At 33.1% G+C, this 24,144-nt stretch overlaps 3 protein-coding genes across 11 annotated transcripts; all 3 read right to left on the reverse strand.

Moving 5' to 3' along the window:
* Positions 1-4,504: 4,504 nt before the first annotated feature.
* Positions 4,505-10,281, reverse strand: LOC107906354 (uncharacterized membrane protein At1g16860). 2 transcript variants are annotated; one of them, XM_041093595.1, is made up of 6 exons: positions 9,971-10,281; positions 9,369-9,480; positions 7,367-8,343; positions 6,407-6,562; positions 5,730-5,941; positions 4,505-5,137 (listed from the first exon to the last, which is right to left on the reverse strand). In XM_041093595.1, exons 3-6 carry the CDS (start codon positions 8,261-8,263, stop codon positions 4,945-4,947), a joined length of 1,458 nt encoding a protein of 485 aa, XP_040949529.1. In that variant the 5' UTR covers positions 8,264-8,343; positions 9,369-9,480; positions 9,971-10,281; the 3' UTR covers positions 4,505-4,944. The 2 variants fall into 2 exon arrangements, with proteins under 2 accessions (XP_040949529.1, XP_016688816.2); XM_016833327.2 differs by lacking the exon at positions 9,369-9,480 and having other exon boundaries at positions 9,971-10,250.
* Positions 10,282-13,300: 3,019 nt separating this feature from the next.
* LOC107906355 (uncharacterized) lies at positions 13,301-14,819 on the reverse strand. 2 transcript variants are annotated; one of them, XM_016833328.2, is made up of 2 exons: positions 14,222-14,819; positions 13,301-13,798 (listed from the first exon to the last, which is right to left on the reverse strand). In XM_016833328.2, the coding sequence occupies exons 1-2, from the start codon at positions 14,479-14,481 to the stop codon at positions 13,753-13,755; spliced, it is 306 nt and encodes a 101-aa protein (XP_016688817.1). In that variant the 5' UTR covers positions 14,482-14,819; the 3' UTR covers positions 13,301-13,752. The 2 variants fall into 2 exon arrangements, with proteins under 2 accessions (XP_016688817.1, XP_016688818.1); XM_016833329.2 differs by having other exon boundaries at positions 13,582-14,115; positions 14,222-14,481.
* A 3,167-nt stretch (positions 14,820-17,986) lies between these two features.
* On the reverse strand, positions 17,987-23,647 carry LOC107906357 (cysteine-rich receptor-like protein kinase 2). Of its 7 annotated transcripts, none has more exons than XM_041093603.1 (9): positions 23,534-23,647; positions 20,536-20,941; positions 20,024-20,427; positions 19,726-19,848; positions 19,507-19,634; positions 19,180-19,393; positions 18,860-19,091; positions 18,606-18,756; positions 17,987-18,511 (listed from the first exon to the last, which is right to left on the reverse strand). In XM_041093603.1, the coding sequence occupies exons 2-9, from the start codon at positions 20,898-20,900 to the stop codon at positions 18,191-18,193; spliced, it is 1,938 nt and encodes a 645-aa protein (XP_040949537.1). In that variant the 5' UTR covers positions 20,901-20,941; positions 23,534-23,647; the 3' UTR covers positions 17,987-18,190. The 7 variants fall into 7 exon arrangements, with proteins under 7 accessions (XP_040949537.1, XP_040949531.1, XP_040949532.1 ...); XM_041093597.1 differs by having other exon boundaries at positions 19,507-19,652; positions 23,534-23,641; XM_041093598.1 differs by having other exon boundaries at positions 19,507-19,652; positions 20,536-21,009; positions 23,534-23,641.
* Between the last annotated feature and the right edge of the window lie 497 nt (positions 23,648-24,144).

A 24,144-nucleotide genomic window follows, 5' to 3' on the forward strand; every position in this document is an offset into this window, starting at 1 on the left:
GTGCTCTATCAGTCTGATTGAACTTTCTCTTGAATGGTTTAGTAGTCTGTACTTCCTCCGTAACATGTACTTTGGCATTTTCAGAATTTAGGTTCTGATCTTGTTTTCGATACTCTTCTTCAATACGAAGATGATTTGCCAAAGCCTCAAGAGATATTTCCTCTTTCTTATGTTTTAGACTTCTTTTAAAGTCTTTCCAAGATGGAGGAAGTTTGTCTATTATGAAGGATACCACAATCATTTCATCCATTTTCATATCATATTGCTTAAATTGATTCAGCATCTTTTCAATATCACGAAATTGTTCCATAACAGAACGACCATCAACCATTTGATAATTATTGAAACAACTGACAAGAAATTTCTTACTTGTAACATCTTCGGTCATGTATCTTGCCTCCAATTTGTCCCATAATTCTTTAGCGGTGACGTCGTTTTGGTAGGTGTCGAACAAACCATCAGATAAACCATTCAATATGTGGCCCATGCACATATAATCAGCATTGTCCCATTTTTGTCTTTCTCGGGTTGCAGCAACAGATTCATTTTCATTCTCTTCAGGTCTTGGAGTATCCAAAACATAAGCAATCTTCAAAGTTGATAACAAAAAGTGCATCTTTTTCTGCCATCGTCGAAAATTGCCACCATCAAAACGATCAAGTTTAACAAAGTTGGAAGCCAACTCCCTTAGTGTTCCACTTTCATGTGTTGTGGTAGTCATCATGAAATATAACTTTAAAATTGTTAGTAAAAAACTCCGGTAAGGAAAAAACTCGAACACACGATCGGAACTCAAAAAGAAAAAAAAAGAAATAGGATAGGCTCCAAGGCGTGTATCAAGCCACTATCTTTAAGGTTATATTCGCCTCCACTTATCTTCAGTGTGCAAACGAGTTCCAAGCAAATTAACCTCGAGGATACAATGAAGCCAATGACTATTTGCGTTTTGCACTGACGAGAATAGTCCACTATGCACTGAGTAATGTATAACAAAAACTCAATTTCTACAAAGGATTTCTGCAACAATACTTTATAGAATAATCTAATAATATTAGAAAATGAAGGAAGAGAAGAAATAATATTAGAATTTGTTGATATGATTTCCAAATGAAATCCCATTCCTATTTATAGGAATTTTCATGTCTCTTCATAGAGACATCTTTCAATAGGTGTCTTTATGAATAAATAAATAATAATAATTATTCATTTAATTTGTAACTATTCAAATAATATTTTTTGAATAGTTATAATTCTTTTTTAAAAAATCAAATGATATAACTTTTGACCAATGACCAAAAGTTTTATCTTTTGATTAATTACACCCATTCATTTATAGTTATTGGGATACTATAAATATTTGAAAATATTCCAACACATGTAAAGTGTAGACATTAACACTTATAAACTTACACAGTTGTTGGAGTTTTGCAGCAAAAGAAAACAGAAAACAATTGAAGCAAAACTGAATAAGGAACTTTGCAAAAATAATTGAAAAACTTCATCATCATTTTCATTCAAATTTTGAAAATATATGAGAGTTGCACAAGTAATTGGTCAGTTACCTAATAGTTAACTGCTCCCACTTAATACATAAACAAAAACTAGCTTAACTTGTACACAAAAGAAAGTTGACATATTAGCTATTACATCAATTCAAATCATAAAACATATTCTACTAACTTTGCTATCACACTACAAAGGAACTAAACAAAGTTACATAGGAACAAAATAATCAAAATATGTTGCTACATTCGGACCAACTCCATTTCTGCACTTTAAAACAGAGTTGCTACTAGTGTTGTGCTAAATAGCTGCTGGTCTTTCGTTGCAACGCAGGCCAAAGTTTAACACTCCTCCTTGAACTGTATGCAACAAACACCAATTTTTTTTCTCAAAGTTTCAAACCTGGTAGCTCCTAATGGCTTGGTCAAAATATCAACCAATTGAGTTTCTGAGCTATAATGAACAAGACTAACTTCCTTCGATTGCTCAATTTCTCGAACAAAATGGAACTTAATTTTAAAATGTTTAGTCTTACCATGAAAGACTGGATTCTTGGCTATGGCAACTGCTGATTGATTGTCAACCTTGATTTCAGTTGGTTGAGTTTGTTCTTCATTTAAATCGCACAAGAGTTTTCTAAGCCAAATGGCTTGATTAACAGATGCAGCAGTTGAGATGTACTCTGCTTCAGTTGTAGATGGAGCAACAGTTTGTTGTTTCTTTGAACTCCAACTGAAAACACTAGAGCCTAAGGTGAAAAAATAACCCGATGTGCTTCTCATGTCATCAACTAAACCAGCCCAATCATTGTTAGAATAACCAACAAGCTTTATCTCCTCTGCCCTTCCAAACTTTACACCAGAATTAAGGGTTCCTTTGACATATCTTAATACCCTTTTTGCAGCTTTAAAATGAGCAACATTACAGCAGTGCATTAACCTTGAAAGAAGGGTAACAGTGTATACAATATCTAGCCTTGTTGCTGTCAAATAGAGTAAGCAGCCAACCAAACTCCTATATCCCTTTTCATCCACCCGGTCATGCTCACTAGTGCTTGACAATTTTTCTCCCAATGCAACAAGTGTGGTAACAAACTTGCAATTTGACATACAGAATTTTCTCAGCACTTTCAGTGCAAATGTTTGTTAGCCTATGAAAATACTTTGAGCTTCTTGATTTACCTCCATACCAAGAAAATATGTTATTAAGCCAAGATCAGTCATTTCGGACACTTCTTGCATCTGCTTCTTAAAATTCACAATCAGCTCATTTTTATAGCCAGTAAGTAACAAATCACAACATATAAGGAGACTATCAGTAAAGTCTTTTTTCCAGCCTTCTTGACATAAAGAGTAGGCTCACGGATACTCTTTGTGAACCCGAGCCTTATCAAATAGCCATCTATCCTGTCATACCAGGCCCTTGGAGCCTGTTTTAGGCCATACAATGCCTTCTTGAGCTCGTAAACTTTATGTTCTTCACCAGGGATCTTAAAGCCTTCAGACTGTTTTATAAAGATTTCTTCTTTGTGCCATTTAAAAAAGCTGATTTGACATCCAAGTGATGTACCTTCCATTATTTCTGAGTTGCCAAGGCAAACAACAGCCTTATGGTATCCAACCTTGCAACAGGTGCAAAGGTTTCAAAGAAATCGATCCCTTGCTGCTGGCTGTACCCTTTTACAACCAATTTGGCTTTGTGCTTGTTCAAGGACCCATCTACATTATTCTTGGTCCTGAACACCCATTTGACACCAATGATCTTTCTATTTTCAGGGTTATTAACAAGCTCCCAAGTATCATTCTTGTGGATCATTCTTAGTTCAGCTTCCATAGCTTCTTACCGGCAACTCTCTTTTGCAACTTCATCATAACAGGAAGGCTCCACCAAGGTTACAGCACACCTTTCATATATGTTTGCTAATGTTCTGGTGCCTCTAACAGGTACATCATCATAACCATCTTCAGCTACTTCTTCGATTTCAGCCTGCTGCAAGTCCAAGTCATTTTGATTTTCATCAAGTAGACTTGCCTCGATTCCTTCCCATTTCCAACAGTTTGCTTCACTGAACTTAACATCCCTGCTCACCACAATCTTTTTAGTCAGTGGATCAAAGACTCTATATCCCTTCTTTACACTATTATAGCCAACAAACACCCCTAGCATGGACCTCCTTTCCAACTTAATTCTTTTCTCTGCTAGTACTAGTACATAACATAAACAGCCAAACACTTTCAGGTCTGAGACAGATGGTTTCTGTCCAAACCAAGCTTCAAAGAGCGTTTTGCCCTTGACTGCATTAGTTGGTAGCCTGTTTTGTAAGTAAACGGATATGTTTACTACTTCAGCCCTAAAAATGTTAGGCATTTTAGCCTCAAGCAGAAGGCTTAACTCTTAAATTTTAGCCCCAAAAAATTTTACTTTCATGATATCCAAATTAACTCTTAAATTTTAATTGGTACTAAAATAGAAGTCTTAATTTTTGAGTTGTATCTAAGTCAGTATAAAAGTAGACTATTTATTGTCCTTTAACATTTAATGTTATATATAAAACTGATGTTGATGCGTCTTTTTTATACCTTTTTCTTTCCATTTCACTGGTATAAATTTGGAACTTCGATAGGTTTATCTTATCAATAAGATTGCTTGCGTCGTGGTTTCCAGTGTCACATCGTTGTTTTGATTAGAAAATGATGGTTGAGATTCAACATCAAAAATTTAATTTTATCCACTACATTAGTTGACTTAATATAAATATATAATTAAACTGTTTTTCTTCAAGGGAACTATATAGTAGCCCTCCATGAAGGATTCAGCTCAGTTTTGGGAAGATTGATTAAATCGATTTTTTATTCTTTTAAACTTATTGAACCCACCAACTGCACAGCTCGAATGATGATTGATGAAGACATTCCTCCCCCTTCCAAAGTAGTAGAAATAATGATGATGATGAAACCAGACCGACGCAACGCAATCAAAAGAACATCCCAATTCTAAGTGGTAAAAAGGAAACACTGATATTTTACACAAATTACCAATAAGAAATTCAATCCAACGTCATCAATGGATCAAACTGAGCCTGTCATTTTTGCAAACAAAACTTAAGGTAAAACAGTCCATCTAGATAGAAACAACGAATATACTTGAATACCTTGTTAATGTTTTTTCTTTTCTTTTCCCTGAAACCTTGACAAACACAGAATCCCCAAGTGCACGAAAGCCGACCAACCCCCACGACAACACCGTTTGAACCCTACACCATAAAACCAACAGCAAAGAAACCTGGAAAAAGCTATACACCGAATTAAAAGGTAAGAGAAGTTGCCAGCCCCTCTCGTGTTCATCGTTTGTCCTTGCCACATCCCCAAAATATTAATAGAATAACAAGGGAAAAAATATAGTTTTGTAGCTGAAAAAAAAAAGTTTACAATGCACATGCTACTAAACAGGTATGGCATCGTTATTTGACGTGTCTTCACATCTCAATACAATACCCTCGAGGCTAGCTGGGAAGATACATTTGGGCCATTGGCAACCAGTTGCAATGGGTTCAGGCGGAGGAACAATCATAAGGACATTGTCGTTTCTCTGAACAACTCCCATTACGCTAACTGTGCTTCCTTCCTTGATATACCTACATAAATTTGCAATTTCAGAATAGGTTACAACATCACGAGAGTTCTCCCAAATTCATTCAACTATGGTATCACATATGCTTACAAGTTAGAGCTACAATTGTTCTTCGACCTCCAAGCACCCCAACGAGGTTGTCACAATTTAATTGAAAATGAAATTTTCAAAAGGTATGAAGTGTCCATTCAATATTGAGTCAATACATAAACATTGTAACCTCAGCCACAAAACAAACACTGGTCTACATTGTATTCAAAGCTCCAACCCTAACCGAAACAGCCTTCCTCTAGATTTCTATATTATTTAATTTTGTAATTACAGTATAGACTTAGAGGAATGGTAGATCAAATGAACCATAAATGATTAGGATGCTGCTGCATAAAACATAATACACACACTTGACATCAGTATAAGCTACATGTACATCTTTATGCTAGGGCTTAAAGGTGGCAATTGAGTGGGTTCAGGTTATTTCAAGTTTGGAAGACAATTTCACGCTACTAGCCATTGGTCAAATAGAGAGACCCATTTACTGCTCCTGCAACATAAGCACTTAATATCAAGACCGAACTATAAATAGGAGAGAAATTTACCCTTCTTTCAGTCGCATTAATCGGTCATCACTTGAAAGGTTCCTTTCTCCCAACCACCTGATGAACTCGGGAGATAATGTTTCGTTGGCTGGGTTGACATCTATAACAATTGAGTCGTCCACATAAGGGGTCACAACTGCTCCATTGCCTGTTTTTACTAATGCTCTCAACCCAGACTGGAAATCGGAGATGTAGAAGTCAACAGCACGCCTCTGTCGAAATGACATACAAAAGGTTAATATTCAAAACAGAAAGAAGGCTGGAGAACATTACTAATCCATGTTACTTTGACTCATCATTCTTTTAAACCTATGTCTGACACTCGCATCAACATATTTCCAAACATGAGTATATGGGGATATGAACCGCTAAATACATGGAAACTTAGGAAAAATATTGAATATGCACGTCAGTCACATACTCGTACCAAACAGTTACACCCGAGTCCAAGTAACATAGAAACTGAACTAAAGAGATGGGGAAAAACAAACAGATCTTTTCACATACGGCATTTATATAATTAGACGACACCAATACAAATTTTGGCCCATCTGCCCAACTACAGCTATAACCAGAGGGCAATGTACCATTTCACATCATAGTAAGCCAACAAAGCCATAAAGATTTTCTTAAAAGTTCAGGAGAAGATAATAAAAATTAACAATTCAATTACTCACTTCCAACAATCGGAGTCCCCAGGTAAAACGACGATGTTTAGGACTGGCAGCTTTGGAATCCCATCCTCGATACTCATATAAACTAGTTGATGTATAAACACATCTTGGAACTTTCTGGAAGGATGACTCAAGAGGAACGTTCCCACATGTTACCACCTTCAAAAATTACAACCAAACGATTAATCAGTATCATCTACAGATTACAAGTAGATCAAATTAAATGATTCCAACAAAAAGCACAAGTACACAAACATACGCAACCAGTAATTCAATTCCCACTAGTTGGAAGATGTTCAGCAGTTACACGGGATCGTATGTGCATAAAACAAATGATCTTGTATTTGGACATGGTTTTTGATACAATGAGGCGCTTAAACCCATGGTAACCAATAAGACCTTGAGTTGGCAAATTGACATCCACTTGAATTATATACTTTATTTTGATAAAATATCATACTTCAAACCATATAGAATTTCCTTCTCTTTGCTCAAAACAAGTCATGTGAGTGGCTAAAAATTACCGAGTGAAGTTAATTTATTGCTAACTCATGTACTAAGACGTGTCGAAAAAATAATACTCCTACAAAACGTAGGATAAATGACCAAACGAGGCATTGATATCTCATAATCAACTACATTAAAGCCAGTTAAAGTATTTCAACCCTTCTAGTAAACCAAATAATATCTTATAAACTTCTCTATGATCCGTATATAAAGATTCAACAAGATTTGATGATCATCATCAACAACCTAATGAAACACCTGTCCTTAATCTGGCTTAGGACTGACTATAACAAGGAACCCTCAACAAAGCCAGTTTTTTCATAGTGAGAGGGGGAAAAAAGAGACAGGATTCAAGGAAAACATTGGATAATTTAGGATGTTCATGTGATTATAGATAGAAATTTTCTGGTAGAAAATATGAAAATATCATATCTGAACAGAAATTAAATCACTTACCCCAGAGATTTTCACGAATTGCCCATTTTTTGCATTTCTAAGCTCTGCATCTGGATAACCAGCAATGAAACCCATAATAGCTGTTCTCCCATAGCAAGAGTTCCAAGCAAATAATGCAGCAACAGTACCGAAAAGAACCACAACAACGATGAGGAGAATGGCATTGTGAACCGCTCCAAGAATAAAACCACCAGCAATGAAACCCATTACAAAGAGCAGTATCAGTGCATATAATATTAGTTTGGGGAAGTTCCTCTTGAAAGAAAAGTCGTCATTTTGGCCAAGAATATTCACAGCCTGATTATGAACTACAGCAGAACCTTTGATTTTCATTGATCCCATAGATTCCAGAGGACCAGACACTTTCCGAGGAGCACCGGAGGAATTTAGTGGCCCAGAGGAGATGGGCCCAGATGTAATAAGGCCAGTTGCAGGGAGAACAGGAATTGGACCAGAATTTTGACGTCCACTTGGTGTCACTCCACCAGATTGTGGACCGGATGATTTCTTCGCAGGATCCCCATGTCTATTTAGTGGTCCAGAGTTTGACTTCTTCAATGAGACTGAACCAGACATGCCTCCAGCGCCACCAGGACCTGATGTGGTGTAGCCAGCCCGAGGTGCTGCATTAGGCATGATTGGTCCAGAATGTGAAGCAGCACCCCCGAAAGATCCAGTCCTTGAAGGAGCACCACTTATAGGTCCAGATTTCCTGGATTTAGAACCATCTGTAGGGATATCAAACATTTTCCCTAGTTCTCCTGATTTCTTAATATCTCCACCAGTATAGGGCATGGCCACTGAGCTCATGGTCGGAGTCCTTTCTTTAGGCTGCTCTGGCCTGCCTGACACGTAAAGCCCATTGCTGAGCTGATGAGATGGGAATCTGGAACCCATCTAGCTTCCTATGTATGATGCAGAAGATACTTAACAAGAAAGGTTTCTAGTAGTACGCCGATAAGTAACTCAAAGCCCCCCTGAAAAAATAGCACCTTAGCTATCAGAAGAATAGTTCAAATCTAAGGATCACGGAGATATATTCTGGCATTGAAAGAACCAAGCATCAACGGATACAGATTGAACTGATCAGGTACTCAGAGAAACACTCAGATAGCAGCACGAAAAGGCACATAATTACATTACTCTTCTATATGATAAAAACAGTTGCAATAAAATTTGCATAAACAAAGAAGCAGCACAAGAAGGGTTCAATAGTCAATCATCCAATTCTGGTCATAACGGGAGAATGTAATGAAGAATAACAACTGATGGAAGCAATGCAGAAATTGTGCATCCAAAAGAAACAAATTCAGTAACAGGAAAAACAATGACAAAGACAATGAAAATTGAAAAGACCAATTTGATCAAATTAATGCATCTGAAAACAGGTTCAAAAATCAGTTGCTTGGCAATAGTTGTTGAAAAGAAGAATCATATAACACAACCCCGTGTCCTCTAATAAAAAAAAGCCCCATAATAATCCCAGTTTGTAGCATATGAACCAAAAAGCACTTGCCTGCTAACTGTAATGGTAAAATCCTCTGTTTCACAAAAAGTTTCCAAAAGGAAGAAATAAAGTAGAAGAATCATATCTTCTGCAGCTTAATATTCTATAAAATTCCTATTAAGTCCTACAACTAAGTTCAAGAGCTTCATAGTGATTGAGCCGAGACTACTTTGTTCACATGTTTTGTATAAAACTATCCATGCATGCTAGAGTCCACAAACTAGACAACCGGTACTACTGAAGTTATCCACGCAAGCATTTAGAAAAGAAACGAAGAGAACCATGAAGATCTAAAACCATGAAAAGAGAATCAGAAGTTGCCAGTCCCGTTCATTAAGAATTTACTGACAGAAGACTAGATTTGTTCACCTCTTGAATGGTTTGAAAATATGAATGAACTACCAAATCAAGCTATAAGCCAAATAACTTGGATTGTACAAGAGATTATTAACATCTTCATAAAAGGATAAACCCAAATAAAAAGACTAAGCATACCTAGATCACAATTTGAAACAAATCAATGAACAGATTGAGATCCAAGGCTCAAGTAACAGAAGTTCCCAATAATCAAAGATGTTGATTCAATATTTTCAAGCTCCTTTTATGGCTGACACAAAAGATTGTAGATTACCATAGCTTTCCAATTAAGAAAAACACCATACAAAAAGACAACTAAAGAACCAAATTGACATCCCAAATCAAGAAGGAAAAGAGAAAAAAAAAAAAAAGAAGTGCGTTCCCATCCTATTTTTCTTTTCCTAGAAATAGATAAAGAAAATCTAAATGTAAACAAGCAGATACTTTCAAGCTGAAGCTCAACGTGAAATAAAACACTTATTACATTTTTTTTCCTTTTCCTTAGCCTACATTTTTCCTCAACAGGCTCATATAGAAAGGATTATAAGGAAAATGGGAAAAAGGATAGTTTTTTGTTTAACAACACCCCAAAGAAAAAGTAAAATCAATGTCTAGATAACAAAATAAAGCAAACCCAGATCACCAGTTTGAAGAAAAACCAATAAAATGGGATAGATCTGAGGAAAAATAAACAAGTTATTAAAAAGAGTGAAAAGGACTATGAAGACAGAGAGACATACCTGGAAGTGAAGAAGTGGAGGAAACCAGGAGTTTTTGAGACATTATACGAGGAAAAGAATAATCATACAGAACCAAACAAAAACAAAACAATAATCCCACTCTTTTTTTTCCCCTCTCTCTCTACCTCTAAGTTTTTAGCTGTTTACTGGGGTTTTTTTTTCTTCTCTTTTTCGGTTTTTACTTTTAGTTTAAGAACAGTAGTGAGTTTTTTTTTCTTTTTCTTTTTCTTTTTCTTTTTCTTTTTTGTTTTTTTTTTGGGGGTTATATTATTTTTTGTGTATCAGTCTTTTAGACTTTGAGACTTGAGAGAGCCGCAACGCAACAACTGGTGGGTTGTCTCATCCGACAACCTCTCCAATATTTTTTATTGTTATTATATTAATAAATTAATTTAGGAAAGTACCACGGGGTTAGCTTTATCTTTTTGAATAAGTTTTAGACATATATAATTAAGGTTTAATTTGGTTATCAGTCCCTGTATTTTTATACATTTAAAATTTAGTCATTTTATTATTTTGATTTAATAATTAAAGTTTAAGCGATAACATCCTCATCGAAATCCCATTTAATTGAATTATGTGATGTTTTAAAAAAAAAACCATGTGATTGATATTACATGTGTGAAAAGTTAAATAAACAAACAAAAGTATTAAATATGGAGTTGTAAGGTTTTCAATTGTGAAATCGGGTTTGTAAAATTATTCGGTGCTATTTTAGAAAATAGAGTGAAAATTAATTTTTCTTTTTTTTTCTTACACAGGCATTTAAAAAAACACATAATTAAACTTAATGAAAATCGTTTGAGGATGCTATTATATGGACTTTAATTATTAAATCATCAAAATAATAGAAAACCTAAATTCTTATAATTAAAGTAAAATAACTAAATCTCATAAATATATACAATAGGGACTAGGAGCAAAAATAGGTCATACATTAATGCTATTTTATTATTTCATGATTAACATCTAGAAATATATAATATATGCAATATAATCAGGATATTAAACTGAATTCTTTTATTATATTGATATATGTTCAAAATAATTGATAAGTAATTTAAGAGGTAGAATAAAATATTCAAAAGATAATATAATAAATATTTAGCATAACAAAAGCAAAAATATATAATTATTTATAATTTAGAAAATATTTGGTAAGTAGAGTTTTAGAGTTTACAAATAGATTAGGGTTTGACAAGTGTCTTGTAGAGATACAGTAAAATATTATAAAATTAAATGTTTAAAAAAATAGATACATGACAATTTTTTAATAAATAAAAAAATTTATACTATTAATATAAGCCATGTTTATTTTCATACACTTATAAATTCAATATATAATTTAAATTTAAATTTATTTGGAGAGATTGATTTTGAATATTTAAGTAACGTAAATGGTCATTTTGCAATGTTTTGTTTAAAGGTTTGCACGCGGTAAAGATTATCTTAGTTTTCAGCTTGTTTCCGAATTTTCAAGAGCTTGACATTTGATGCAGAATCAAGTGAAAAAAAAATTTAAATTATAAGTAATTAAAAGTAATAAATTTTTATTAAAAAAATAGAAAATTGGTGGAAAGGTCTTTAAAATATTAATGAAATGATACAAGTTGCAGAAAAGAAATTATTAATGTTTGAATATTAAAATCTAAGTAGTGAGCTATGCGGTGACATATATTATCATCACAGCCTTATTGGTTGCTGGTATGACTAAAAAGGGCGTTGTCTGGTTACTCTCCCTGCTCTCTGACTAGTGATGATTGTTATTGGCAGACAGCCCAACAAACCCCGTTCGGTGGAGACGAAAACGTCCGCGTTCTGTACCCGGCCTGGAAATTAATGGTTTTGCTGACACGGACATGGAAATTAGTCGCCATCTCATTGTTTGCTAGCTGTGGTGGCAACCACCTTTCATGCTAATCCTCATTCGCTCCTGGTCCCTAAATCCTTTCCTGCACCCCCCCTGTTATTACACTGACAATTGACATATTATATATCCACAGGTTTAGTTTCTTGTGTACGTGCATGAAACATGCAATCACCGTTGCCTTTCTGGTCTAAATTGGTTACTACTGGAACTATCATTCATAATCTAAAATGCTTTTCACTTTTTTATATTTTATTAACTTGTCTTGTCTAAGTCCAGTTTCGTTATTGTTTTCTACTGTTGACGCGCCTCCTTTTCTAACATGGTGTTTTTTTAATCTCTTTGGTTTAGATCCCAAATGCATGGAAGCAACCATGTCATTACAGTCCCTTTTTTACCAAGGATGCAGGTCAGCCGCTAATGCTTTAGCCAAATTTCTGTTTTCCTTTTTCCACTCAGCCTTCACAGTTCCCATGTTTGTGCAAGTCATGTAACTTTATCAAAAGGATTTTGCATTGGGGGCCATATATAACTTTAGTTTCAAGGCTCACTGTGTGTAAAATATCAAAAGCCTAGAGATGTTGATTTCTGGGGATTTAGTTGGGGGTGGTGGTTAAACTTTCTATGATTACTTTAGTTGTTGGTTTTGGAGATTTAGATGGGCTGCTAGTGGTTGTCACATCATGTTCAAACCATTATGTCACTTGGATTGCCCCAGCAATTTAGGTGTAGCAATTCTGCCAGGTCCCACACATTATATCTAATCGGTATCGGTGTTTGTTCTAATGCATATCTGTAATTTTTTTTCTTTTCCTTGTAAATTATAACATAGCTCATTCACTCTGCTCAAATTTTTTTAATGTAGTTTGGCATACGTGGTAGCAATCCTCTGCGGAGTCATGCATCTCAAATCTTAATTGATCATCAACGTATGCATAATGACGTCGGCATTCTTTCAGTTTTTGTCCTATATATATATATATATAGGAGAAACCAGAAAGAATATTGTGCAATGCTACTACTCTGTTCTACTCAGAGTACTCCGTGAGTTGCATGGTTAATTTACAAGTAATGAGGCCAAGAAAAATAGCATTAAAATCAGCTGTTAAGCTTTGCTGGGTAAAGAGAAAATAAAATTAGATGAAAAATTAGAAAATAGAAAATATAACTTTTTTTTTCTATGGACGTACTTGATAAGTATGATGAAAAAATTAGAAGAAAAAATAATTTTTTATTTATTTATTACTTGATAGAGTTAAAACATAAAAGAAAAAAATTAATATTTTGAAATCTGTATAATTATGAATTAACATATACATCTCTCTAGTCTCATTATTTCAAATTAAAAAAATTAATTTTTATATATTAGAATGACCAATGATCATCTCTTACTTCTTCTTCTTATCAAGCATCTCTTACGCTCTAATTGAATGAGAGAAAATATAACAAAAACTCTAAACAAATAGTTAACGTACATTAATCTCGCATTGAATAAGAAAGAAAAAGTTTTTGTACATATAAGTGACCGTTATACATTCCATTAAAACAAGTATTTTGGAAAGAAACAAATGCTTTTTTCTTCTTCTTTTTTACTATCAAGATTCAGTCTGATTTGAGCATGCATTCAACAAAAAATAATTAGTATCATGCATCTTGTCATACTATTGCACAACATACAGGAATCTCAAAAGTAATGACATGTTTGAAGAATCATGTCACAAATGTTTTTTTTTCTTTTTTTGTCTTATGCAGTTGTGAAAATTCTATCAACGGAATGGGTCAGCAGTACTAGCAGCTACAGGAAAGGCAGAAAATAAAGACAAGAAACAAGAGTTGACCGAAGGTTGTTAGTTTGTACAGTATCTGCATCGGGAACTTTGTGTAGCTGACATGGAAAATGTAATAAGATAGCACCTCAGGTGCAGCAGCAATTGCAGCATTTTCGCACCAACCATTCCAACCTGTATTAATTCCATTAAATTACCTGCTGTGACAATCGGACTTTCAAAATGGAAAAATTAAGCTACCAAAAGGTAACAACAAACTAGTTTATTTTTCTTCATACATCTTTGTTATTATGATGAAAATCCATACATAGTCATACAGTAGAGTTTCACTTGATAGTAAACAAGAACAGTACCAAAGTCTACCCATTTTTACATACAACTTTAGCATTACCAGTCAGTCACTGCTGATTTATTTATTTATTTTACCTTGAATATTATCTTAACCAGTGTGTTGACTGGTTGTTGGGTGCTGGATTTCTGAATCCTAATGCCTATCATTTTAGATTATCGGAGTTGTTATTACGGTATAAGCTGTGTCAGTCAGTGTAAAAATGCAGGCAGTGAAAAAGCTTAGAAAGGAGAAACATGACAACTTACAAGTCCTTAAGGCATGAACTTTGATCTTCCAATTCATCGGGGAGTTTCCGGTCAAGTGAAAAAGCTGATGTTACTTGCCCTGGTGTGGACGTCGGGTTATGACGCAAAAGAGGGAGGCTTTCAGTGGAAGCATGGCCGGGAGTAGGCGGTGAAGGAGTTGGTGAAGGTGAAAACAAGTAGTTACTGTTTCCAGGTCCGACACTGATGGGTAGAGGTGGTGATGGGGGAGATACATAACCATTCATCATCACCTCTTCCATCACACACAAATTAATTACTAAAAACTTTGGCTGTTTCTGCCCTTTCTTTGCTGATGGTTTGTGTCTGGTGATGGGGAAGGGATGGTCTTTTGTTCAAAAGAGATTGGCCGATTTTGCCGGGACTTCTCATTTGAACTTTAGGTACTAGTCTATGTGTAAACCTAACGGTCGTGCCTCACCTGTCAGCTGCACTCTGCACACTTCTCTTCACATCCTCCCTATTTATCATATCTACCCTTAAAACTTTCAATTTCCAATAGCGGAAAACACTCCCCGATTTGTATTTAGTTGTTTTTATTAAAATCATAATAATAGTGACCCAAATTTGATATTTTAACTTATTAATTTCAGAAAAAGCTCGAGATTAATACTAATAGACAGCATGATGAGCTTTAACTATGAGCCATAGTTTGGCACAGTCAATTCACGTTTATATAAAGCATTTATAAATTATAAGAATGATTTTTTTTCTCAATGTATTTGCTTTTCAATGTTAACTTTCTTCCTAAAACTATATATATAGCTGGGATACTATCACGGTTATAAAGGTACTTAAAAATAGGTTAAGTTTGGTCTAACATATTTTATTTTTGTTCAAGTTCGGCCCAATTCAAAATATAAATCTCAAATTATGTTCAAAATTGTCAATATAAATTATTAGCAAGTTCATTTTAAACCCAGATGTTATTAAATTTTATATTATTTTTAATTTTTAATTTATTAATTTTTTATTAAGATTTAATTTTATTAATTTTATTTTATATAAATTACATTATATATAAAAATAACACATATATATTCAAAATAGAAAACAGATCAACTTTCAAAAATAAAATAAAAAATAGGTAGCTCATATTTTTGCTCAAACTTATTTTCTGAACCTCATATTTTTATCCAAACTCTCCTGTAATTTAAGTGGATTTCGAGTTTTGATTAAATAGCTCAATCCTTAAACAAGTCTATAAAAACACCTATCACATTATAAATTAAAATATATATTGTGACAAATATTCAATTAGTGAAAAGAAAAACCCAATTTAAATATAAAAGCACAGATAATTCAACATTTAATTACCACTTTAACAAATTCAACGAACATGAGAAGTAAAAAGAAAAAAAAATTATACTATTAATATAAGCATGTTTATTTTCATACACTTATAAATTCAATATATAATTTAAATTTAAATTTATTTATTTGGAGAGATTGATTTTGAATATTTAAATAACGTAAATGGTCATTTGCAATGTTTTGTTTAAAGGTTTGCACGCGGTAAAGATTATCTTAGTTTTCAGCTTGTTTCCGAATTTTCAAGAGCTTGACATTTGATGCAGAATCAAATGAAAAAAAATATTAAATTATAAGTAATTAAAAGTAATAAATTTTTATAAAAAAATAGAAAATTGGTGGAAACGTCTTTAAAATATTAATGAAATGATACAGGTTGCAGAAAAGAAATTATTAATGTTTGAATATTAAAATCTAAGTAGATGTAATAGCCCGATTTCGGGTCTCGTCGGAACAGTGGTTTCGGGACCACAAATCCGACGAGAAAAAATAAAATGGCCTGAATTTTCAGGGGTGTCAAAACGGTGATTCGAGATCATTAAAACCGACAAATGAGTAGAAAATATTATTAATTTAGTGAGTATAAGTTAAATGTGAAGTTAAGAAAATTTTTGAACAAAAAGGACTAAATTGTAACAAATGTAAAATTATGGGAAATGATTAAATAGCTTAAATGATAAAAGTAAGAGGGCTTAAAAGATAAATAGACCCAATGTCTATTTGGGCTGGACGGCAAAGGCGTGAAATCAGCAAGAAAGTAAGGAGAATTAAGGGCAAAATTGGAATATTGCAAAATTACTTAATAAAGCTAGGATCCAAGTGGAATTATCCAGATTTCTCTTTATTTTTCTCCATTCTCATCATCAAAAACACCATAGAAGGGTTTCCTTAAGCTGGTTTTTCATATTTTTACTGCAAGTAAGTTCAATTCTTGATTATTTCTTGAACTTTTTGTGTTTTTGTGACATTTAGAACTAGGCCCACTTGTTGAATTCATTAGTTTTTGATTCTATGAAAGAAGTTGAAAGTTGCTATGAATATGTGTTGGAAGTATATGATGATTTAGCATGTAATTAGAGCTTTAAATTGTTTATATGCTGATTTTATTGAAAGAATTGAATAGAAAGTGAATGTTTGGGACCTAATAGTAAAACAAGTTAGGGTTTTATGAGGAAATTCTGAATTTCAATAATCATGAATAGCTTATAATGTGTAGGTAAAGTACTAATTGAGAAAAATTAGCTTAATTGAGGGGTTAATTGAGAAGGGACTAGATTGTATGAAATGTGAAATTTGGGGCAAACTAGAAATCAACATTTTACACTAAAACAGTTTTGGACGGCAGCAGTAGTTTAACTTTGAAAAATCACCAAAAATTGTGGGAATCGAATTAGAGAATGAATAAAATATTAAATTAAATCTTATTGAGCCTAGTTTCTCATAGAAGAAACGGTGTAAGTAATGGAATTGTAAATTATGAGATATAATAAATTTTGTGAGACAAGGTCACAGTGATTTCGGGTTCCCCTGTTCTGAATTTGGAAAATCACAAAAAAATTGAAGAAAAATAATTAAGAGCTTAAATTTATATATTTAAAATCCTAAATGAGTCTATTTTAAAGAGAAATAAACGGAAACATCATCCGAATCCCGTACAAGGAGATAATTAATTTTAAGTGAAGAAGGGTCAGAACTATCTAGCAGTGAAACATGGGAGATTTTAAAGAATAAACTGTACTTATTAGCTAAGACAAAAATTCTGAAAATTTATGGTAAGAAAATATGTAAGTCTGGTTTCAGATAAAATTAACGGATCTTAATTTGGAGTTTCGTAACTCAAGATATAAATAATTTAGTGACTCTGACTCGGATAGACAGATTTGAATTTAATTATAAGTAAATAGTGAAAATATAGTGAATTTACTTGTGTATAAATCGGTCATATATTCGATCATAATCGATAAATGTTGAATTAGAAATGATGTAATGTTTTATTTCAAATAGTTACTATGAGATTGATGATAATCTGATTTTAGCTAAATTAAAAGCTAAAGCTATGTTTTCATTGCAAAATTAAGAATTTCATAAATATGTTAATGAATGGCATAATCGATAAACGTTGAGTTAAATGGTAAATAGTATTAGTATTGAACTTAATGATATTGAATTTTATGAGAAGTAAATGGAAATTTCTATTGCTAGTGATATGATTTGAATTAAAAGAATTATTGTGATATTGAAATGTATATTGGATTGAGAAATTGATTTAAATTGTAAACATAAGAAATTATGAATTGAATGAAATGTAAATGAAGCATTGAATTGTTAAGACTTGTGAATTGCATGAATATAAATCGGGTCTCGTAGGCCCTATTTATTATGAATATAATATTTAAAAGATATATTGTGAAGAGTTATAAAAGCATGTCAAAAAAATTGAAAGTTTTAATTTTGATGAAATTTTATAATACGGTTAAATACATTTACAAATGTATGTGTTCTGGTAATGCCTCGCACTCTATTCCGGCGACGGATACGGGTAAGGGGTGTTACATGAGAAGTAAAAAGAAAAAAACAAAACCAATGAAAATGAGAAAAGAAATTATGGTTTGAGTGATACGACATAGAAATTTGAGAAAATCAACGACCAGAGACCTGGGAGATAGAATTGGTAGCATTAGATGAAGAAGTGGAAGTGGATCTGTTACCTTTGGGAATAATATCAACCCTTCTGTCAGATTCAATGAAGGCAGGTCGAGTGGGCTGTCTTGGCTCTAAGGAGCTCACTGATCTAAGCCTAGTAATTACCTCTGACATTGTAGGCCTCAAAGAAGCTGATGATTGAGTGCATAAGAATGCTATTTCGATCATTCTTTGCATTTCGTCTGTATCATATTCTTCCGGATCTAAGCTTCTGTCTACTATTTCCATTGCCATATTATCTTGGTACAGTCCCCATGCCTACATGTATATATATCACCAAAAAGAATAGAATAAAAACACATAAGAATTAGCAGTAATATATGTATCAACTCAGATTAGGAAATTAAAGTACCCGTTTTAGAAGGAACTCAGCGGTAGGATCAAGAGAGGTTTCGTTGTTCTTTAGGCCACTGATGATTTCAAGGACAACCACCCCAAAGCTATATGTATCAACTTTCACTGACAATTGCCCATGGATTGCATATTCTGGTGCTATATATCCACTGTCCCATCCAACTTATTTCATTAACCATATATATGCATGCTAATTACCTAAATTTACTACCCAAACGCCAAAAGCCTAGAAATTTGGGATGGGAAACTTACAAAGTGCCAGCAAATTTGGTGCTAAGATGAGTCTGATCCTCAGGTAAGAGCCTGACCAATCCAAAATCTGCTATCTTAGGCTGAAAATTTCTGTCCAAAAGTATATTGCTAGTTTTGATGTCCCTATGGATGATACATGCATGAAACTCCTCGTGTAAATAGGCTAGTCCCTTTGCTGTGCCTACTATTATGTCAAATCTCTGTTTCCAGTTCAGAGATCCATGCCCTTCACCTGTTCGACAAAATAAAACAAACATAAAATTGCTTTCAAGATCATTAATTTTATGACAATCAAGATTCAATTTCTGACAATTAATTACCAAATAAGTGCTTATCAAGGCTGCCATTAGGCATGAACTCATAGACAAGGAGAAGCTCAGGGCCTTTGCTACAGCAGCCAACAAGGCGAACCAGATTCCGATGATGAACATTGCTTATAAGCTTCACTTCTGTATCGAATTCTGCTTTTACCTTTTCTGATTTGCTTATGGCTAGTTTCTTCACTGCTACCGTCCTTCCATTCTTCAATATACCCTATATTTATATATTAAAATTCCAACCGCCCACAAATTTATCAATTTTCTTTTACAATAATAAAAAAGTAATTTCATTATTGTTGAGTAAATTGCAAGGTTAAAAATATTCACCTTGTATACTTCACCAAAACCACCTTCTCCTAATTTATTTTGTTGACTAAAATTTGTCGTTGCAAAATTCAATTCTTTGTAAGTGTAAGTCAACGGACCTTGCAATTCAGGTGGCCCCTCTACATCCTCTGCAATGTTTTTTTTTTCTTTTTAAATGGGCACATAATTATGATTTTATTTATTTTAACCCACAAATATAGAATTAATATATTATGTTACCTTGAGGAATTGCCAATTTGTTTCTTGATTTTCTAACCCAAAACAATAATAAAGTTATAAGCAACAGAAGACCTCCACCTCCAACCAGTCCTCCAATCAGGGCATCCCTTTTAGTTGTATTTCCTGCATAATTCAATTTTTAATATAAATTCAACCTGTCCTCCAATTTGTTAACATGGAAGGAGAAGGAGATATTATTGGATTAATTGTCTGTATATATTTATATTAAATTCAAACCCTTGGAAGGAATAGGCGAGCCATGGTAGAAAGGGAGGAGAGGTGCCTTAAAAGGACTTACTGGTTTTCAAGAAGGGTTTCAGGTCAATGGTGTAGTTAGCACCAAAGAAGGGGGAGTCTGAGTATCTTAGGAAACATCCACTGTCAACTGCCCGACCATCTGAGTCAGGTGGGCATCTTTGAATATTGGCTAAAGCCACTTTCAAGCATTCCATGCACCCTTTCTCGTAGATTGTTTCCATGCATTGCGCCACGCCATACGCTGTTACATTGCCATTTACACCACCCACTTCCTCCCCGCTGGCAGCAAAGAACGAATCGATCCTTGGCGTCGCCTTTACAAGATCCCCTAATAGCCTTTCCACCGTCGTTCCGAAAACACTCTGTTGTGATGCTGTGCTGCCACCGCAAATTCCGAGGTTTCCAACTTGCGTGCTTTCTTGGTAGAACATGTTGCTCTCGTACCTAGCTCACCAAAATCAACACATAACTTCATCATTATAATCATAAGATTATAAAGATGGTATATATATGTGTATATATATAAGTAAAAGAAAGTAAATATATATATACCTGAGGAAGCAACCGTCGAAGATGACACGAGCACCATTAGCGGCGGAGCAGTTGCGGATTTGTGAGGAAGCAGTACTGAAGCAAGAGATGCAGTCGTTTCGAGACATGTAATTCCTGCACTGCACCATGGCATAAACGGGGTCAAAACCCGTGGCTTCTTGAGCCACTGCGAAATGCATGCCCTTGTCTAAGTGCCCTCGGAGCTCCGTTAACGTGGCGTTTAGATTTCTGGAGAAACCGGAGAAGCTGGTGACGTTGAACATGCTGCACCCATGGTTCAGCAGAAAGGTTTGTGGATTTGAGGCACCCATTTCCAGCAGGCACCATATTACCGTCAAGGAAATGCAAATTCGAAGAAGCTCCATATCTCTTTAATCTTTAATACGACCCTCGAGTTTTGTTTTTTCTTGTTTAATGTTGTTGCCAAAACAAGATGAAAGAACGTTTAATGTCTGGTATATATATAGTGGAATTCTGTACAGAATAGTATTATCTGTATGAATAAATAAATCAATTCAAAAGATTTGGAAATATTATACCAGTATACGACAAGGAATTAGGGGGATAAGTCAGGTTAATTACATGAGATGACTTGATTAAAATTTTGAAAGGATTTAATGAATTTTAAAAAAATCATAAGTCTAATTTAAACTGAAAAATTTTAGAAACTTAATAAGAATTTTAGGAAATTTTGGAAAATGCTATTTAATTTTTTTAAAATTTTTTATAATCATCATTTTGGTCGAAACCATAATTTTCACTGAGGGTAGCAATAATTATTTCCTTACGGTTTAATTAAATTTTTAAAATTCTAATAAAATTTTTAGAAAATTCTGGATAAGACTTTTGGCACCGATGAACACCCGCCCCAGCTGGTTCACAAAGTCTGAAGTCTTTCATTTGGACTTGCACGACTTCGTAGAAACGAACTTTCGTCTAAAGTTGACAGTTGTCACTTCTCAATAACTTTTTTGTTTTAATATGTCAAAGGTCCTTATACCTTTTTGAAATATAAAATTTAGTCCTTATACTTTAATTTTGAGAAATTGAGTAGCTATACAATTTTTTTACTTAAAAATCTGGTTAGATTTGATTTATATAAAAAAGGTAAAATAACTCTTTTAGCCCTCATGATTTATAATTTTTTATTAATTTGGTCCAAACACTTTAAATTTTAAAAAATATATGAAAAATATAAAAATTTCCTAAAATTCAAAAAAGTTGTGTTATTTACTTCAGAAATAGTAATAAGGTCTCTCCAAGTTTTAAGCTATTCTTTTGGTTCATATTACTTAAATTTGATAAGGCTTTTTTTATTTATTTTAAATTAGATTATGTAACACCCTTACCCGTATTCGACATCGAAATAGGGTACGAGGCATTACCAGAACATATACACTTGTAAATGTATTGAACCGAGTTATAAAAAAAATTCAATAAATTGTTAAACTTTCAAATTATTAACATGCTTTTATAATTCTTCACAATATAAATAATGCAACATTTCCTACCAACCACAATCAAGCTTCCGATAATCATCTCACTGCATCTAATAATTGTACATATTACCAATAATAATTCAATTTCAATAATAAAACACATATCCATATAATATTCATCATAAAATAACATTCACTTTAATTAAAATTATACAGAATATAGTTCATACTAACTTACCAAGTTAATATGTAGAAATACCAAGATGCAAGGGCATTTTGGTAATTTTCCATTTTTCGATTTTCTACCCAATCTTGATCTAAATTAATTTTTCATTTAATAAAACAACTCATTCCATGCAATTTGGTCATTTTTGACAATTTTTTTCAAAATTGCCCCTAAAGTTTTACTTTTATTTAATTTAGTTCCCGAGCCCAAATCATTCAAATTAACCATTTGTAACGCAAACCCATGCTAGCAGAATATTCATATATTTATTTTCCCTCCTCCTCTCCATTCCACATCCTTAATGTATATAACACACTTCAACAACATTAACTATAATTTCACTATTCACCCACATGTATATTCAAAGTTGTTTATCTGAGTCAGAGTCTCTAAATTATTTTTATCTGGAGCTACAGAGCTCCAAATTAAGATCCGTTAATTTTCCCTAAAACTAGACTCACATATCTTCTTACCATAAACTTTTCAGAATTTTTGGTTCAGCCAAATAGTACAGTTTATTCTTTAAAGTTTCCCCTGTTTTGCTGTCTAACAGTTTCGACCACTCTTCACTAAAAATGAATTATCTAATTGTACAGAATTCGGATGATATTTACATTTGTTTTCTTTAAAAATAGACTCATCAAGGATTCTAATCATGTAAATTATAACTCATAATTATTTTTCTTCAATTTTTTTATGATTTTTCAAATTCAGAACAGGGGAACCCGAAATCATTCTCACATTGTCTCACAAATTTTATTATATCTCATAATTTACAATTCCATTACTTACACCGTTTCTTCTATAAGAAACTAGACTCAATAAGCTTTAATTTCATATTTTATTCATCCTCTAATTCGATTTACACAATTTATGGTGATTTTTTAAAGTTAGACCACTGCTGCTGCCCAAAACTGTTTTAGTGTAAATATTGATTACCAATTTGACCCTAAACTTTTAGTACATAACAATTTCGTCCCTAGGCTCAGTAAATGAAATTCTTGCAATATAATTCTTGTTTCAAGACTAATAGTTCTCACACATATCAGTAACAGCCCATGGATTCCATGAAATTTCAGAAGTTTTCCTCAATTTCAATACTTTCAATTTAATTCCTAAAACATGTTTTCATCCATAATTCTTTAATAAAACACCATTAAACATTCATTAACATCTCAATTTCATCATAAAATAACAAAAATCATATGAACTTATCATTGGTATCTTCCAAAACTTTCAACAAAATGAGAAACTAATAGAATACTAAGTTGGACCTAATTGTAAAAGTGTAAACATCTCAAAATTTCAAGGAAAAAACAAGAATTAAACTTACTTGAAGCCAAAATATGGAGGAACAGCTCTAACCCCCTTTCATGGCTGTTTCCACTGAAATTTCAAGAAGAAATGGTCTTGAAATCCTTCAAATAAAGTTTGGCCACATAAATTTTTTTCTAATTCCAATTTTGTCCTTAAATACATAAAAATCTTTGATTTTTTCAACTGTATGCCGCCTCAGCCACTTAAATTGGTCCATTTACTCTTTTAGTCCTTCCTTATTTAATTGTTAAACCATTTAACCACTTTAGCAAGTTTTGCATCTTTCCAATTTAGTCATTTTTAATTAATTGACTGCCGAAATGTTAAAATTTTCTGACGAAACTTTAACACTACCATATTAACACTCCATAAATATTTATAAAATATTTACAGCTCGGTTTATAACATCAAGGTCTCGATACCTCTTTTCCTCAATTTCTTGACTTGATAAATTTTTATAAAACACAAATTACTAATTTAAAAACTCTTAAAAATCATATTTGGCTCGTAATTATTAATAACAAAATTTACTAGCTTATTTTCTGAATTTGGTGATCTCGTACCACTGTTTTCGACATTTCTAAAAATCGGACTATTACAGATTAATTGTATATAAAAATATTTTTA

This window comes from Gossypium hirsutum, chromosome D05 (genome assembly GCF_007990345.1).
Source record: "Gossypium hirsutum isolate 1008001.06 chromosome D05, Gossypium_hirsutum_v2.1, whole genome shotgun sequence".
Lineage (NCBI taxonomy): Eukaryota > Viridiplantae > Streptophyta > Magnoliopsida > Malvales > Malvaceae > Gossypium > Gossypium hirsutum.